The sequence below is a fragment of the Mustela lutreola genome, chromosome 10 (genome assembly GCF_030435805.1).
Source record: "Mustela lutreola isolate mMusLut2 chromosome 10, mMusLut2.pri, whole genome shotgun sequence".
Lineage (NCBI taxonomy): Eukaryota > Metazoa > Chordata > Mammalia > Carnivora > Mustelidae > Mustela > Mustela lutreola.
In genome coordinates this window covers 3,926,829-3,944,480 of record NC_081299.1, presented here as the reverse complement: position 1 = coordinate 3,944,480, position 17,652 = coordinate 3,926,829, and the positions used below count along the sequence as shown (strand labels likewise).

General features: G+C 58.0%; 1 protein-coding gene across 4 annotated transcripts in view; it reads left to right on the top strand.

Moving 5' to 3' along the window:
- Window positions 1–17,652, top strand: part of ACOT7 (acyl-CoA thioesterase 7) — a 94,722-nt gene that overhangs the window by 62,997 nt on the left and 14,073 nt on the right. For all 4 annotated transcript variants that reach the window (XM_059135155.1, XM_059135154.1, XM_059135156.1 and 1 more), the window contains exons 7-8: window positions 6,154–6,270; window positions 16,282–16,466. In XM_059135155.1, the coding sequence (XP_058991138.1) occupies window positions 6,154–6,270; window positions 16,282–16,466 (302 nt within the window). The remainder of the gene's footprint in view (window positions 1–6,153; window positions 6,271–16,281; window positions 16,467–17,652) is intronic.

The window sequence follows — 17,652 nt, the reverse complement described above, 5'->3', positions numbered from 1 at the left end:
TTGGCTATTGTGGACGTTGCTGCTATAAACACTGGGGTGCACGTGCCCCTTCAGATCACTACGTTTGTATCTTCGGGGTAGATACCAGTAGTGTAAGTGCAGGGTCATAGGGTAGCTCTATTTTCAACTTTCTGAGGCACCTCCATGCTCTTTTCCAGAGTGGCTGCACCAGCTTGCCTTCCCACCAGCAGTCCCCTCTCTGTACATCCTCACAGACACCTGTCGTTTCCTGACTTGCTGATTTTAGCCATTCTGACTGGTGTGAGGTGGTGTCTCACTGTGGTTTTGATGTTCATTTCCCTCATGCCGAGGGATGCTGAGCACTTTTTCATGTGTCTGTTGGCCATCTGGAAGTCTTCTTTGCAGAAGTGTCTGTTCCTGTCTTCTGCCCATTTCTTGATTGGATTATTTGTTCCTTGGGTGTTGAGTTTGATAAGTTCTTAATAGATTTTAGATACTAGTCCTTTATCTGATAAGACATTTGCAAACATCTTTTCCCGTTCTGCCCTTATCTTTTGGTTTTGTGGGCTATTTCCTTTGCTGTGCAGAAGCTTTTTATCCTGAAGAAGTCCTAAGAGTTCATTTTTGCTTTTGTTTCCCTTGCCTCTGGGGACGTGTTTAGCAAGAAGTTGCTGCTGCCGAGGTCACAGAAGTTGCTGTGTATGTTCTTCTCTTAGGATTTTGATGGATTCCTGTCTCACATTGAGGTCTTTCATCCATTTTGAGTTTTATTTTGTGTGTAGTATAAGGAAATGGTTCAGTTTCGTTTTTCTGCATGTGGCTGTCCAATTTCCCCAACTCCATTTGTTGAAGAGACTTACTTCCATTGGACGTTCCTGCTCCGTTGAGGATTAGCTGACATAGAGTTGAGGGTCCGTTTCTGGGCTCTCTATTCTGTTCCATTGATCTGTGTGTCTGTTTTTGTGAGGAGACTGTCTTCTCATTTGTTTCTCTCCAACAGGCATAGCAAAAAGTAATTGTACTGTGAGCACCAGTTTTGTTCCGTGACAAGTCACCCAGCTCACGTGGCTCTTGATCAGACACGAGTGTCTTCCCCAGCTCCGGCTTGTGGCTGGTCACAAACCAGATTGTTACCCAAGCATGGGGCTGACCCCCTCCTCGTGGGGCCGCTTCCTTGGGCTGAATGTGCTCTGTAGAGGGTGACCTTTCATTAGTTTCCTGGTTTAGTCGCTCATTCATTCAGCACAACTGTTTCCTGAGCGCGCTCTGCCAGGTTCTGACCTGGGGGCGGCACAGACAATGTGGTGTGTCACCGCCTGCTGCTGGCTTCGGTGCCACGGTGGGTCTGGGGTGCAGCGCTTGAGGGGGTCTTTCCCTGGGTCTGCCCTGGGCTCAGAGTGGATCGGGGTCAGCACACGCTGGAGTCATGTGATATTTTTTAGCAATTTTAAACAATGAAGTTGCTTGTGGAATCTTTTTTTTTTTTTTAAGATTTTATTTATTTATTTGACAGAGATCACAAGTAGGCAGAGAGGCAGGCAGAGATGGTGTAGGGGGGAAGCAGGCTCCCTGCTGAGCAGAGAGCCCGATGTGGGGCTCGATCCCAGGACCCTGGGATCATGACCTGAGCCGAAGCCAGAAGCTTTAACCCAATGAGCCACCTAGGTGCCGCCGCTTGTGAAATCTGCCTGCATTTTGGATAAATGAGGAAGAAGCCCTTCTTGTATTTAGCCTCCCTCTCTTGATGGCTTCTGCTTTTCAGGACCCACAAACGAGGGGTTCATTGTAGGTACTTCCTGCGTCCCGAACACTACTTGCAATTCAGACTCTACCTTCTCCACCTCCTTACCGTCCTCCCCCAAGCCCCAGACCCCGAAGCGGATGGCACCGCCTGACGGCTCACGCTGGCAGCTCTGGTCTCCTGCCCTTCCACGCCCACACGCGCTCGTTTTGCCGCCACCCCTGCCCGGCGCCGTGGTCTTGCACTCTCTCCGTCGTATCCCATCTCGGGCGGGAATTCCGCCTCTCGTCTCCGCGCTGCGGGTCCCGGAGGCAGGCGATGCGGCTCAGCTGCGATGGTTCCCGCTCTATGGGCTGGTCCCCACTCTACCCCGAGTGAGTGTTGTGCCTGTGGACGCGTGTCTCTGTGCCTCCGTTTCCTGCTTTGGAAAGTGGAGACCATAACATGCCTCCCTCCCAGGGCTGCTGTCCAGTCAGTCCGTCCGTCCTTCCTGCATTCCTGCATTCACTGTTCATAGAGAGGCTCCCACAGAGCAGACACTCCGGGATACATCCGTGAGCAAAACATGGTCCTCACCCTCCAGGGCAGACCTGGCACATGCTAGTCCCGTGTGCTGCAGCTGCGGCGGCCCCTGGCCCTGCTGGAAACCAAACTCTTGTTCCCGACCAGCTCCCCACGACACTGCTACTTCTCTACCACGCGTCCACTTGGTTCCCATCTCCTGGGCCGAACTTCTCGGTCTCCATTTTCTCTCAAAAAACCCTCCTCGTCTCAGTCTCATCAGAAGGATCTTGATAGGGGCTCCATCTAAGAAAAGGACAGCTACACGTAATACTGTTACAAACGTCTAAAATTTTCCAGTTAAAATGCCCTGAACACGGGCGCCTGGGTGGCTCAGTGGGTTAAGCCTCTGCCTTCGGCTCAGGTCATGATCTCAGGGTCCTGGGATCGAGGCCCGCATCGGGCTCTCTGCTCAGCAGGGAGCCTGCTTCCTCCTCTCTCTCTCTGGCTGTCTCTCTGCCTACTTGTGATCTCTCTGTCAAATAAATAAATAAATAAAATCTTTAAAAAAAAAAAAAATGCCCTGAACACTCCCTGGAACACTGAAAGAGGAAGGGTTTTCACTGAGTCTTGCAGCCGGACACCCTCCATAATTGCTCCCGGAATCCTGTCTCTTTGCCATTCTTGGTTTCAACCATTCCTAGATTTTGGACCAGCGTTTCCTTAACGTACGTTATTGCTGGCGTGGGGGTGTCTCGTGGCAAAGGCAGCCTCTCCTGCCACTCCTGGGACTGAACCAGCTTTTGTTGGCTGCCCAAGGAGGTTTGCTTATCGTACTCAGAATAAGTCTGGGAAAAGGCCTTCTGAATTCAGGTCGAGTGAGCAGGGCCCACCTGGCCAGCTGCTGGAACAGCTCAGTTCTCTGTGAGGCAGACCGACCCAGGAGAACTCAGTCTGTGGGCCCTCGCTCCCTCTGCAAAACTGAACAGGCAAGTGCACGCGTGCCCACATGTGTGCACATATACCCCACATGCGTGCACATGTGTGTGTACACACCCCACATGTATACACACCCACACACATGCACACTCACGCACATCCCCCCTCACTGCCCCTCACTCAACTCACACATACGTGGACCCACACGGTGTCAGGAGGTTGTCTGTGGGAGGTCCACTGTGTACATGTGTGTGTACACACCCCACACACATGCACACTCACGCACGTCCCCCCTCACTGCCTGCACACTCACGCACACGTGGACCCACACGGTGTCAGGAGGTGGTCTGTGGGAGGTCCACTGTGGGGCGGCATGGGGCTCGCCCGTCCCCCAAGGGCTGTCTCTGCCTGCCCAGGGACCCTAGCCAGGCAGTGACCTCGTACTCCAAGCCTGCACCGCCGTGAGGGCAGCACCGCATTCACACCGCAGTGCGGCCCGTCCAGAGGCTCGGCAGTCCACACTGACAGGCTCAGTGAGTGACCCCGGCACTCTTTGGTATTTTTCCCTCCTTGGAGTGCGGGGCTGAGGATGTGGCCTGCCAGGCCTGCACTTTGCCCTGCGTTGGCCGAGACTCTCTGCTGCGGGTAAAAACCCAGAAGGCCTCGTGGTGGGCTCGGGGAGGCTGCCTATGTCTGTTTCCGGTAACAGCGTCACCCCGCATAGGCTCCTTATGGAGCGCAGTGTGACCCCTTGTGTCAGCTCTGACCCAAGCTGTTTGAGGCCAGAGGCCTTCCCCTGCCCTGGCCTCGGTCACCTGGAGATAAAACGTGGCACCTGCGATTCTTTCCTCTCAAAAGCTGTTTCCCCAGCATGCCATCTGCACAGTCTTTAGACTCAGACCCGTAAGGGTCAGAGCCTGCATTAGTTTGAAAACCGGGGATACCAATGCCTTCCATCTTGGCTGAAGCAAATCCCTGGACCAATCTCTCCTAAAATGGCGGCAGCAGCTGCGTCTCCGTCCCCGTCTGGTCATCTACCATTTCCACTACATAGCAGCATCTTCCATGAAAAAAGTCACGGTAATGATGTGTTTTTAAAAACCTACTGTTCTGGAATGCTCAGATATGCACAGAATGGAGGGAAGAGTATACTGGACCCCAGGTGTCCCTCTGTGTCCCAGGTGCCCTGTAAGCAGCATCTCTGCTCCCCTGGTCCCGTCCGGAGGGGAGCTCTGCTCTTTTCAGTTTATTGGATTTTGTTTTTCCCACACAGTAAGAGGGTTTTAATTAATCACCAATGTTTACAAATTGGTAGATGCCTTATAAACGTGTAGGTTCGGGTCTTGTCTGGAATCATCGCAAGCTGGTAGCACGAGGTCGGCATTCCTGGGGTGGGAGGCCGTGGGGAGGGCCAGGCAGCGGCCCCGCTTACCGCCCCTGACCGCCCGCCTGGCCCTGCAGACATTTGGCTCTGCAAGCCTCGTGAGCTCTCACGAGTGGGATGGCGTCTGTTTTCCTGCCTTGTTCTGGATGTTTAGAAAGCATTCTGGATCCTGGGGTGAATGAACGTTAGTTTCTGAGATGATTGATTGACTGATTGATTAAACACAAGAAAAGCGTTGGGTGGGCAGAGTGAGAAGGAGGGTGAGAATCTCTCGCAGACCCCCTCGGCGGAGCTCAGAGGCAGATGCCATTCTCAGCCCTGAGATCATGACCCGAGCGGAAATCCAGAGTCAGACGCTTAAGTCACTGAGCGCCCAGGCGCCTTCTAAGACTTTTGATAGCTGTTAGGTTGGTTCATCTCACTCTGCTTCTTTTACAGGTCGAACATGGTTGAATATTGGCAATTTCATGTAGTTCAGCCTAATAACAAATATGGTTTAAATGTTTGAATATGAAGTAAGTAGCATGTGTTTTCCTGGGGGGGCAGTGTTGGGGTGGGGAGACCAGCAGGTGTGCAGTTGTGAGCCCGCCAAAGTAAGGGGGCAGTTGAGCAAAAGCCAACGCCTGCAGCCTGATGTTTTAAGATCACCTTAGCCTGCCGTGGGCTGGCTTTTCTGGTGTGTTTGTTTTATGTAATGGCTTTACCGAGAATTCACACCGTCACAAGTGATTGATTTCCGGTATATTCTGGTTCACGGCCATCACCACAGTAAATATTAGAACAGTTTCGTCCCCCCAAAGAGAAGCTCCACACCCATCAGCTCTCATTCCCCAGCCGGGCAACCATTAATCTGCTTTCTACAGGTTCTGCCTGTTCTAGACCTTTCTTAGAAAGGGAATCCTACAACGTCTGGTCTTTAGGACCTGGCCTCTTCCCTGAGCAGCGTGTTTTCGGGGCTGCTCTGTGGTTGCGGCGTGGGTTGGGGCTTTGCTCATTTTCGTTGCTGGATCATATCCCACTGTACGGAGGGGCTGCGTTTCCCCGTCTGCTCGTCAGTTGACGTGCATGTGGCTCGTGTCCCCTATTTGTTCGTCGTAACGCGGTCATGAAATCCGTGTACAAGTTTTTGTGTGACCACGAGTGTTTAGTTGTCGTGGGTACACACATAGGAGAGGAACCGCCAGGCATAGGTAACTCTCTGTTCAGCCTTTTGAGAAACTCCCGCCTCTTTCCAAACGGCTGCACCGTTTCCACCTGCTCTGGCAGCGTGTGCGTGCTCTGATCTCTGCGCTCTTGCTCACGCTTGCGACCTGACTTTGGACGCGGCCATGCCGGCAGGGTTTGTAACTTACTTCCTGAGGGAGCAGGGTACCTGGAGAGGGAAGGGAAAGGACCATCGTTTCGTGAGTGGCCTAGACCGTCAGCTGCGGTCCGTTGTCCGCAGACTCTGCTAAGGAAGCCAGGTTCCCGCACAGGTTCCTGCGTGTGGGGCGTCAGCCATGCCCGGTCACCCCCGCAACGCCCCTGGCTGCTGGGGAGTGGGAGGGCTTTGTCTTTGATGACTGGGCTCCAGGGTGGGAGGTGGCCTCCCCGTGTCTGACCTGCCACGTGCCCCTTCTCCGTGCAGGTGTCACCATGAAGCTCATGGACGAGGTGGCCGGAATCGTGGCTGCGCGTCATTGCAAGACCAACATAGTCACTGCCTCCGTGGACGCCATCAACTTCCACGACAAGATCAGAAAAGGTAACGGGCTCTGCGTACAGAGAGAAGCCGGGCGGCCCCTGGCGCTCTGGCTCCCTCAGCCAGCTTGCTGGTGGTCCGCGCCCCGTGTCTGCCCATCTCCCCAGAGGATCAGGAAGCCGGTCTTGCGCTTTGCTCTTGTTGACGCCTCCATGAGGCTAGGATTGGTGGGCTGGGTTTTTCAGACTTATAACACGCACAGTTCAGATGTGTCTGGGGCCTTTATGCTGCTGGGGAATGCCACCAACCCCTCTTAAAATGCTCCACGAACAGAACCCTCTAAAGAGCTTACGAGCACGGCTCCGGTGAGCCGTGCCCCAGACCTTCCACGTTTCCTCTGGGGAGGAACAGATAAGCCACGATATAAGTAGCGGTGGGATCCGAGCAGAGAAGCCCATGGGCCAGCAGCCAGGCAGCCCTGGGGTTTGGGACTCCCCCTGTCCCAGAGACTTGGCGGCCTCCCAGGAGAGAGGGCCAGCTCCTCACGCCCACCCCATGGGACTACTGAGGGTGTGAAGTGAGTGACCGTCCCCTCCCAACGCAGGGTGATTTCCACGTGTGTTGTTCTTCTGCGGTGAGGCTTGGTGCCCGGGACAAGGAGCTCTTGCTGTGGGCTCGGGTGACGTCACTGCGGCAGGAGCCTGGCGTTGTTCACAAGCAGCTTTGCTGGGAAAGCCGTCGGGTCAGGCCGGTCCCTGGCTGTGGGTGGTGGTGGTGGCACTGGTCTGTCCTGAGCCCCCCAAGGCCTTCCTGACCCTTGAAGGTGGCGGGGCCAGCACTGCCAGCACGTTCTCTCTTGAACACGGGTGGGAAAGGCGCCCAGCACGGGGCCGGAAGGGTCCTAGCGTTGGAAGGGTAGAGGCCTGCCTGCCTGCCCGGGGCCATCGAGAGCAAGTGTAGCATGCCCTAGTAGGGTCTGGGCGATCTTAGGGTGAGAAAAAGGTGTTTGGCTCCACTCCGTCTGCTTCGCACAAACCCTTCGTACCCGGTGGGTGTTTGCCACACAGACTTCAGCGCCATTTTAGAACTGGTCCACGGAAAGTGGGTCTTGTTCTGGATTGTCCTCCATGGGCCTCTGGTATCGAGTGCCACGGTGCCACAAACATTCACAAACAAACATTCAGGAAAGACAGAATCCTGTGCCAGGATTCCCTGCCTCTGTTTTTCTAGAACCACTCCCTGGACGTGTCCCTGCGATCACAACTTGATTGTCAAACACAACTTCAAAATCCATAGTGGGAAAGGCATTCACGTTCCAGGACCTTGCTCTGTTCCGTGTCTCCCAAGTGCCCTTTGAGAAGCGCCAACTAGGAAAAGAGACTTTCCTGGAGAGCCCGTGTCCGCGCCGGCCAGCTCAGTGTATGTGCTGCGTGGCTCAGGGAAGTTCCCAGAGAACGACCGGAGTCTTCACCCCAATCCTTCGTACGACCAGAATTAACTTCCAAGGGGGAGCTGAGGAAGGAGAATGTTGGTTCCTGGTCCGTGTGAATTACTGATTCGCAGGCAAGACCGTGAACTCTCCTGGAGGACAGGGCCCTTTCTAGGACCCATTTAGCAACATGAAAGTCACTGGGGCAACGTGTGAGCAGCTGTCCTTGACAGATGCTGTCGGTTTCTAAAACGTTCCTCTTCAAAACACAGAGAAAGGATCTTCATTTTCAGAAGGCGTAGTTCTGGCAGAACATTCTACTCTGGAGGGTTTCCTCCAACAGGCAGATTGAGGGGTGGCCCATGAGACCTGCCTGCTGCACCCACACAGTCCCTGCCCAGGCCCCTCGCGGGCATCCCAGCCCCGGCCCGGAGTCTGATCCCCAGGACCCCTCGCTGGCATCCCAGCTCCAGTCTGGACTCTGTGATGCCCCGGACCCCTCACCAGCAGCCCCTGGTGAGCAGAGAGAGGGTTTCTGCTTTCTCGGATCACTTCTTGCTTTGTACATGAAGGGATGTGGCCCACACTAACAGCTATGGGGTCTGGCCTATTTCTGTGCCAGTGTCCCCCAGGCGCTGTTAGACACTATCACATGTTATTTGTTGTTTTCCAGAGGAGTGTCCCTGTGTGAAGCTGGGGACTCTTCTGGGCCATGGCTCTGCTGGGGAGCCGGCACCGGTGTCCCAGGTGGGGTCTCGGGTCTGGCAGCGTGCTGGCCACACCTGCTGCAGGCACAGGGTGGGCCCATCATGTCCCCAGTTCTGGGGGGGCCCCGGGCTCTGCAGGCATGGCTCCTTTCCTCCCCCTTCCCCATGCTTTGCTCCTTTCTGGGGACATGCAGTGCGAGGCTGGGGTGACCCTGCCCACTGGGGACTCTGGACAGCCGGCGACCCGAGTGTGCCCAAAACTCACCGAGGGCTTGGTGGGCCACATACCAGCTTGTTCTGCTTCAGTTTTCCGATGCAAACCTATTGAGATCCCGTGAAACCCATCCTGGGGGCTCTCATGCAGCCTCCACACTCCTGCCATCCCTGGTCCAGCGGGAAGGGACCTGGAGGCCGCAGTGGGGCAGTGGCAAAGTCGAGAGCCCTGGAGAGGGTGTTTGTGTCCTGGGGCTGCACCACAGGGGACCACAGACTGGGGGCTTCAAACAGCAGACCTTTGCACTGCCAAAGTCTGGAGGCCCCAGGTCCCAAATCCAGGTGTGGACAGAACCGCTTGGAGGTGCTAGGGGAGCCCCCCTTCCTGCCTCGGCCAGCCTCTTGGGGGGGGATTTCCTGGCTCGTGGTCCCATCGCTCCAACATCCCTCCGCCTTCATGTGGCCTCTCCCTTCTCTCTGTTGCTTTGCCTCTTATAAGGACATTGGTCACAGGATTTATGGCCCACCCAGATAACCCGGGAGAATTTCATCCAGAGAGCGTTAACTCAGCGGCATGCGCAAAGATCTGTATTCCCAGTCAGGTCCCGTCCAGAGGCTCTGACCGGCCTCACACGGGGGTGTGGGGCACTGTTCCGCCCACCATACGTTTTCTCTCCTTACAGCTTGCTTCCGGCAGACACCAGCTCACTCTCTCTTTTGCAAAAGGGTGAGGTGGGTAAAATCTCTTCTCTGTCCCCCGTCACCCCTTTCCCCACACAAGTGTGAGTCCTTCCCTCGTGAGGGCCGACCGTAAAGTCAGCACCCAGCTCGGAGAAGGGGTTAATCTGAGGGGCTCAGGAGGGAGACCCCCAGTTTTGAGAAGTACGGTCAGGGTTGAGGAACAGCCCCAGGCCCTGACTCCCAGGAGCAGCCCCACTGGAGCAGAGCTGAGAAGCCCCTTGCTTCTCTGGCTTCTCTGATGAGGGAGCCAGGGCGTTCCTCCACGGGGCAGGGGACAGGCCCGGCCTCGGGACACAGAGAAACAGCACAGCACATGGGGCGGTCCTCCTTCTCGTGGGCATCGAACTAACTCATCCCAAAGTTGACCATAGAATGGGACCAGCATAAGGACGGTTCATGAAGTAATGATGTTTTCACGGGAAAGGCACACGCAGGCGGCTGAGCCCTGGGCACCCCAGGGCTGTGGTCACAGGGCGGCAGCAGCCCACAGCCAGTGTCCAGCCTACTCAGTCACACCACCCTGGACGGTGCCACCGTAAGAGGCCACTGCCCCTCTTGGGAGGGTCTCCCCACCCTCTGACGGCTGATCTCACAGGGTGGGGAAAAGTCCAGAAAGGCAGGTGCGTGGCCAGCACATGTACCACATCCCTGTGAGTGCGCCATGGCTGCTCTAATGACTTCCCACAAAACCAGGGGCTTCACGGGCCCCAGACATCCTGTCTCATGGCTCTGGAGGCCAGGCATCTCAGAGAGGCACACAGGGCGGCATTCCTGATGGGGGCCCTGACTGGGCGGGGTACAGCAGGGGTGGCCAGCCCTGCGAGGTGGGCTGGGCTGTCCCGGGACCCCCGGTGTCGCTCAGGACAAGCTGGTGAAGCCTGAAGACTGAACTTACTTTCATAGGCCGTTTGCCCCGTTGCTGACTGTTTCCCTTTAGGATGAGAAATGGAAAGGCCCAGGCAGCCATTGAAGACAGGAATGCTGGCATGTGGCTGCTGTCGCTGTCATGGCTCGGGAAGCCCAGGCAGGAACACTTAAAGCTGGACCTGGGTGTGGAGAAGCCGTTCTCCCCAGACTGGGTGGGAAGTGAGGAATCTTCTAGAAAATGCTCCTGGCTGTGTTACGTGAGACACTGCAAGCTACTTCATTAGCTCTGTGCTTTTCAGAGGAGCGTTCGCCGCTGCTGCTCTCTGCAACGCCAACACTGAGCCGTCCCTAGCGTCGGAAACCCTTGGCAGCGCGGCCGCTGTGGGAAGAGCAGCGCCGAGCCATCCAGCCCGGGAGACGCCCCACTCCGGGGGCACGCGGCGCACCTGCCCTGAGCCGCAGGAAGCCTGCTCATCCCCACTTCTCCCGCCTGGAACCTCCCTGGGCCGCACAGCCGGCTCCTCACCACCGGGCTCGATCGACACGGGCATCCACTGCCATGGCCCAGGCCTTGTCATCCAGGTGACGAGCTCGTAGCCTGGCCATCGAATGCAGCCACTCACCCTTGACCCTTATGCACCTGCCGGAGCGGCGGCTGGCCCACACCGTTGGGCTCGAAACTCTCCTGGCTTTCTCGAGCCTCGTGCAAAGCATGGCTAAGAGTTCTCACCGTCAGGGGAGTCCAGCCCCAAGGAAGACCCGCTCCATCCGTGTCTCTGGCATTGGCCTTGGCCCAGGACCCTTTTCCCACTGAGGTTACTTAGTCCTGCCTCCGGCTGTGCCCTCCATCTCGTCAGCTTTGCCTGGGGGCCCCCACCTGGGCTGTCCCCCACACCAGTTGCTGGCCACCTGTGGCTTTTTGCATCACAATTAGAGGTAAGCAGAATGGCAGATGCTGCCCCTCCGTGGCACCTCCTGCATTTCCAGTACTCAGTGGCCGCACGTGGCTGGTGGCTGCTGTATTCCACGGCACAGAGAGAGGACCTTCCCACCATCGTGGGAAGTCTGCCGGGCGGCGCTGGTCTCTGGACGGTCTGGACTCCGTCCCCAGCACCTGGTGCTCTGGGAGGGGCTTCCGTAGACCCTAGATGTCCTGTGGACACTCAGCACAAAGCCTAGTGCCCCAGCGCCCCCTTCAGTGGGGTCCCAGCACCACCCAGCTCCCTGCAGCGCTGGGCAGAGCTGTCCCACAAGGCCGCAGGGCACCCCGCTCCAAGCTCGGGCCTCCAGATGGCGTTCACTAGACAGGCCTGCTTCTTGGCTTCTTGCTGGTACCCACGGGACTCTGCTTTTTTCTGGAATTCACAAGAGGAATTTGACAGAAGCTCCAGCTCCCAAAGTCAGTTAGGCATCCAGTGGTTGGAGCCCCCAGACAGGAGACTGGCAGAGCTTACAAGACACCAGACGTACGTACGGTGGCCTCCTTTCATCTCGGCTGGATACTTTGTGGCAAAAGAACTGCAAGTTTTAATTTCCAGGCCTGATGGAACAGTGAACCACCGACCACCCTTCCCACTGGAAACCCGGCAGGCCGGGACCTTGGCCCAGTTGCCTTTGGGGTTCGTGTATTGGTTCTTGGAGCTGCATCAAATTTCTAGATTCCTCGTACTGTCATAGAGTCCCTGCTTGAAACACGGGACTGTCCCATGAAGCGATAGAAACATATGATGAAACCACGTAAAGGTTTGTAAAGTAGCGTTCTGATTCTGCAGTCACTTATGACGCAGCGTTGGCAGCAGCCTCCATGAGACTGCATCAAAGTCACCCGGTGCTGCAGCAGCCCGGGTAGGTGTGTGGGTTTTCTAGGGCTGCCATGACAGTTTACCAGAAACCTCATGGCGGAAATGACACAGATTTGCTGTCTCAGTTCTGGAGGTCGGAAGTCTGACCCGGGTCTCACTGGACTGAAGTCGGGGGCCGTTCTGGAGACTGTAGGGAAGAATCCCTGCTTGCCTGTTCCGCCTTCTAGAGGCCGCCTGCCCCCTCGGCTTGCGGACCCTCCTCCGTCTCCAGAGCCGGTGAGATGCGGTGTCTCCAACCCTCGTGACGACGCTGGGCCCACTTGGATAGTCCAGGCCAGTCGCCCCCTTAGAACCACATCTGTAAAGCCCCTTTGCCACGCAAGGCCACAAAACCCCTAGGGGCAGGGGTTGAGGACATGGACAGCTCTGGTGGCTGTTGCTTCCCCGGCTGTCGCGGTCTGTTAATTCCACTCGACGCAGGCAGGTAGAGCTCCAGACCAGTTCTGAGCACTGCCTTCTCCCAGCCCTGTGTCTTCTCCTAACGCTCTGTAGACAGGACCCTCGCAGAGAGCACAGGAGAGCAACAAGTAGCTCAACGCTGGTGGGTCCCGCACAGGGAGGCGTGGCAAGGAGACGCCCCTCAGTCTGCCCGAAGCCCCTCAGCTGCTCGAACCCAGCACCTCTGAGGCCCCAGGGGATTCACAGCGAGGCCTTGGGGTAGTGAGCGCTAGAGGTCGGGTCCAGAGGGTACTTAGGTCCTGGAGTCCTGAGTCCTGGCCTCTCAGACCTCGCTCACATGCTGGGCGAGCTGAGCCGCAGCCCTGGCCTCCCTGTGCGGGGACCACGACCGCTGTGGTCATGTTTCGGCGTCCAATCTGGCACAGGTGCTAATCAACTGGGACCCAGGAAGAACGGGCAGGGTTTTTAATACTTTGCTACCCTGTGTTCCTCACAAGCTGAAAATGTAAAGTCTCCCTCGTGCATGCTGTAGCCCTTCTAAGTCATGTAGATGACACTAGAAGCAGACTCCTGGCCAGGGTATACACACGCTTGCTACAGAAGAAGGAAAATGTGATCTGCTTTAAACATTACTTATTACCATGTTGGTGTAATTCTGCACCCAGAGACCCCCAAGAGCGCTGTGTGGGCTCAGTCTCCCCTTAGCTTAAGGGGGCTTTTCCTGGAGGGCTGTTAAACAGAAGGGCACTCAGACCTTACCAGAAATTTCTGTCCTGGGCTTCACGTCCACGTAACAAAATTAATGTAGGCAAGTGACCTCCACGTGGCCACATTTGGAGGCTCACCGTTCCTCACAACCTCCCTGAGCTACTTCCTGTGCCTATTTTCAGGTGAGGAAGCCAAAGCCCAGTGTGGGTCCTGGCTGGCCACCTGCCCAGTGTGCTCCGGAGCCCGCGGAACGCGAGGTCCTCCTCAGAGCCCTGTAGCCTGGGCTTCGGGCCATCTCGGGGCCACTCCAAGAACCTGCCTTTCATGGAGACACTCGGTGGGGAATATCTGTCTGTTCCCACTTTAGCAGCTCAGAGAACTGGTGCCCCCTCCTGAACTCCCCCACCACCCCTGGCCGGGAGGGTGGCCTGACACCCGGAGCCTGTCCTGGTGGGCTTGTGGCTCCTAGCGCCAATGACAGTGGCCATTTTCCCCCCTAAACTCGTCATGCCGGGTCCTCTGGCTGGATTTGGATGTGTGACCTAGTGGGAAAGTCCCCAGGCAGTGTCTCAGCACTTTGGACGACTCTGCCTCCGCTGTCCCCCACAAAGGGGACCGTGTCTCGCAGTTCCCGTTCCCCCGTCTGCAGTTCCCGTAATAACGGAAGTGAACGTGAACACAGGCCGGCCCGCGCTGCGGTCCTTCCCTGTCTCACATGATGTCCCAGTGTCCCAGGCGAGGGTGGGGGTAGGCCTGGCACGCCCTTCCTGTGATTCTGCCCCTATACCTGGGATGGAATGAGCCAAACTCCGTGGGAAGGAGCCTGACTCCCCATCCCCATGAGATCTCTGGGCATCCTGCCTCCGGCCTTGTGTCCAAGCCCCATGCTCCCCAGTGAGCCATGTTGATGGCCTTGCCTCACCCCTGCATGGGGAAGGGGCCTGCTGGCCTCTGGTTAGGCTTTAGTCCCCAGAGAAATCACCGCCCCAGCCTCAAGGAATTGGCAGGAAGGGGGAGCCAGGAAGAGGGAGCCAGTCCCAGCTGAGCTTTGGAGCAAGTTCTGTCCACCAGAACCGCGCATGTGTGGGCCACTGTCCTCACCACCCTCTGGGCGGTGAGCACCTGCCCCTGCTGACCCCTGGGCTCGTGAGATCGGAGCGGCAGTCACAGGCGGTGAGCAGGTGGAGCCCGGGGCCGCCCGGCTGGGTGGGGTGACTAGGATGGCCGGGCCAGTGTGCTGCCTTCTGGCAAGGCATCCACACGCCTGGGGTGTGTCCTCGCTTCCAAACGTAGGTGCGCCCACAAGGTCATTCCAAACAGAGCCTCCAACTTGGGGACCACAGAGCACTTCAGGAGTGTCCTGACCCCTGAACCAGAAGCAGCATTGATCTCTTCCTCTAGGAGAGCCCCCGTGGCCATCACAGGTTCTCCAGGGGTAGAGACACGATGACAGGAAGGATGCAGGGAGATGGGTTTGCGCGCCCTCCTCCTGCCCCGGGTGCCGAGCCGCCCGTAATAACTCCGGCAGAGGCTGGTGAGCCCGTGAGGGGCTGCTCCTGTGGGTCACGCAGGCAGAGTCTCACAGGGCAGCAGGACTCGGGACACACTCATGTGTGCTGGGTGTTTTGTTCGAGACTCTGTCCTCGTAGAGCTCCCATAATGCCCCCAGCACTGACCGTGTGGCCTTCCCTCCCGGAAGTGGCTGTGCAGGACTTGAAGCACTCCCTGTAAGTATGAAATTGAATGTGGCATGGAACGTTCTGGAACTCTGTAACATGGAATAACCCCCCTGCTTCTGGCCTGCCCACACACTCACCTCTAACAGTCCCCATGCTGTCTTGACTTTCTGTCCTCCTGGGTCTTTAAACGTGTCTTGTGCCTGTGTCCTTGGAGCTCGGACGTCAAGGTTCCCAGGATTGTTAAAATGTCCCCACAGCCAGCCCTGGTTCCGGGGAGTGGGACTCAGCATCATGTGCCAGGCTTGGACAGGGATTGCCTTGAACCCAGCCTGGAATGAGGCCATGCTGGGGACAGGGGCTGGGGGAGCCGTTCTGGCCACTCATCGTTGGGGGTGCAGCCGGGTGTCAGCTTCTCCACCCTGGAAGTCCTGAGGCTCGGTGCTGCCTTATGGTCCGGAACCAATCCATCGGTGATGATAATGACCGTGCTGAGAGCCTTCCTCCAGTGGGCCCTGTGCTAACACCTGGCTCATCTCGTGTCTTCCCCGTGGTCACCCTGGGAGGCAAGTCCAGTCTGTGTAGAAGAACACTGGGCTCCGTGACGGAAAGGCAGCAAGGCAAGGAAGGGCCAAGGCTGGCAGACGGGAGCCCGTGAGCGGGGAGTGGGGGCGCTCCAGGTTGGGAAGCTGCCAGGGTGCGTAGTCCTGACCCAAGGGCCACGGGGAGGACAGGGGGGTTCGGTTGAGTTTGAGAGGGAGAGGGACAGCGGGGACAGTGTTGTGGGAATGTAGGACTCTGAATCGTGATCAACAAGGGAAACCTTGCCAGTCTAGGCAGGTGGTGAGCACCTGGGGACTCGACCAAGGTCAGGGCCTCAGCTGTGTGGCAGGGCAACTCCCAGGACAGCTCTGGTCCCGTGAGCAAGCCGCTGAAGAGACAGAGCCAGACGGCACAGACGCAGTCTCATAGGACACAAGGGTGGGGGGGGGGTGGGCTGAAGGGCGCGCAGTGGGACCACAGTCAGCGGGACCCCCGGCCCTTGCAAGTGCCCAAGCGTCAGACCAGCAGCAGGAACAGCCAGGGAGCTGGGAAGGTACCGGGCACAAATAAGGTCACAGGGTGGACAGTGTGGGCCGGCGTGGCCTTAACGTGATTTCAGAGGGACAGAGCCAGCTCACCCCGCAGCTGCCTGAAAGCAGGTTGCGGGCTGCCCCTCCCAGGAGGCAGGGGGCCAGGTGACAGCCACCACTCCGAGTGATCACGTGAACACCGAAAGCAAACGCCTGCTCCGGAGGCAGGTGAGCCTTTAGGCACCATAACGAGGCGTGGCGAGAGCTTGCCATTTCCGTGTCCGCGTAGTTGTTAGATGCTGCCTAACCGGGTCTCTAACGCCCTCTGGGACACGGCTGCCTGTGGCCTTCCCCACCCCTCCCTCGGTGCCCCGCTAACCGGCTGTGCGTGTTCCGCAGGCTGCGTCATCACCATCTCTGGCCGCATGACCTTCACGAGCAACAAGTCCATGGAGATCGAGGTCCTGGTGGACGCCGACCCCGTGGTGGACAACTCGCAGAAGCGCTACCGGGCGGCCAGTGCCTTCTTCACCTACGTGTCCCTGAGCCAGGAGGGCAAGTCACTGCCCGTGCCCCAGCTCGTGGTGAGTGAGCACCCGTCCTTGTGGGGCGCAGGGCCCCGGCCTGGCCGCTCCCTGCCTCGGTGACCTTGGCTGCCCTGCCCCTCAAATGCGAAGGCCTTCCCCTGGGGGCTGTGAGGTCAGACCGGGCCGAGAGGGCAAGAGGGCCGTCCTTACCAGCTCCTTGCTCTGGGGCTTCTCTCTCAAGGCTGAGTACAGGGCCCAGGGACCCCTGGCGCCGTGTGTAAAAGCTAAAATGGGGCTGAGGACCCTCCCGAGGGCTAGGTTCTCAAGAAGCCTTGGCCTGAGTGTCCTGCCTGATGGGGACTGAGCCAGACCCCGACAGCATGAGGCTGGGCATCAGGGACCCAGTGGTTGCTGCCACCGCAGGGTCCCGGGCCTGGAATCCCAGCAGTCTGACAAGTGCTGGACGTAGGGAGAGTCGAGGAGAGTCAGGGAGCCAGAGGCAGCCGAGGTTCAGAGTGGGCGATGGGGAAGGGGGGTGAGTGGGCAGGGTGCTTGGCTGGAAGGTATCGGGGACTGCGGAAGGAATGCACGCATGTGTGCTCGCAGCTTACAGGTCTCCCCCGAGGCCAGTGATAGTTCTACTGGAAGCCTCACACCCCTTACCAGTGCCGGTCGCAGAGGTGTCCCTCCTGGACCTTGTCCAGACACTAGCAGCCTGCCTCCTGCTGCTCCCCACAGCCAGAGCCACCCCGGCCCTGGGGAGTGGGGCCCCCACTGCTGGCTCCCCTGTCACCTGGCAAGGACCCCTCAGGTCAACAAGGCTGAGGCCCCTGTGGAGGGTCATGTACCCCGTCCTGGGAGCCCAGGCTCGGGTTCAGTGCATGACCTGGGGTGGCTCGGGCCACTCCTGATGGCTCCCGATCCTGTCGCTAGAAGCAGCTCTCCTGGAGCTGCAGTCAGAGCTCCCCACCCTCCGGGGGGTGAGTGGGAGCGGGCAGAGTGGCCGGGGCCGGGGGCGCCTCTCTCAAGCAGCTGGCGCTTTGTGGCCCCCTGCCGCTCCCGCTGCGCTCCAGGGAGAGCCTGAGTCTCCAGCAGGAGGAGAGCAGGCACCGAGAACCTTCGACAGGCAGGCCGCAGGGAAGACCTCACTTCTCTCCCACGTGCCGCTTCCCTCAGCCCCCCGTCAGAGCTGTACTCCCAGCTACCCCCCAAGGCAGGGAGCCCCACACAGCCCTCCGACCTG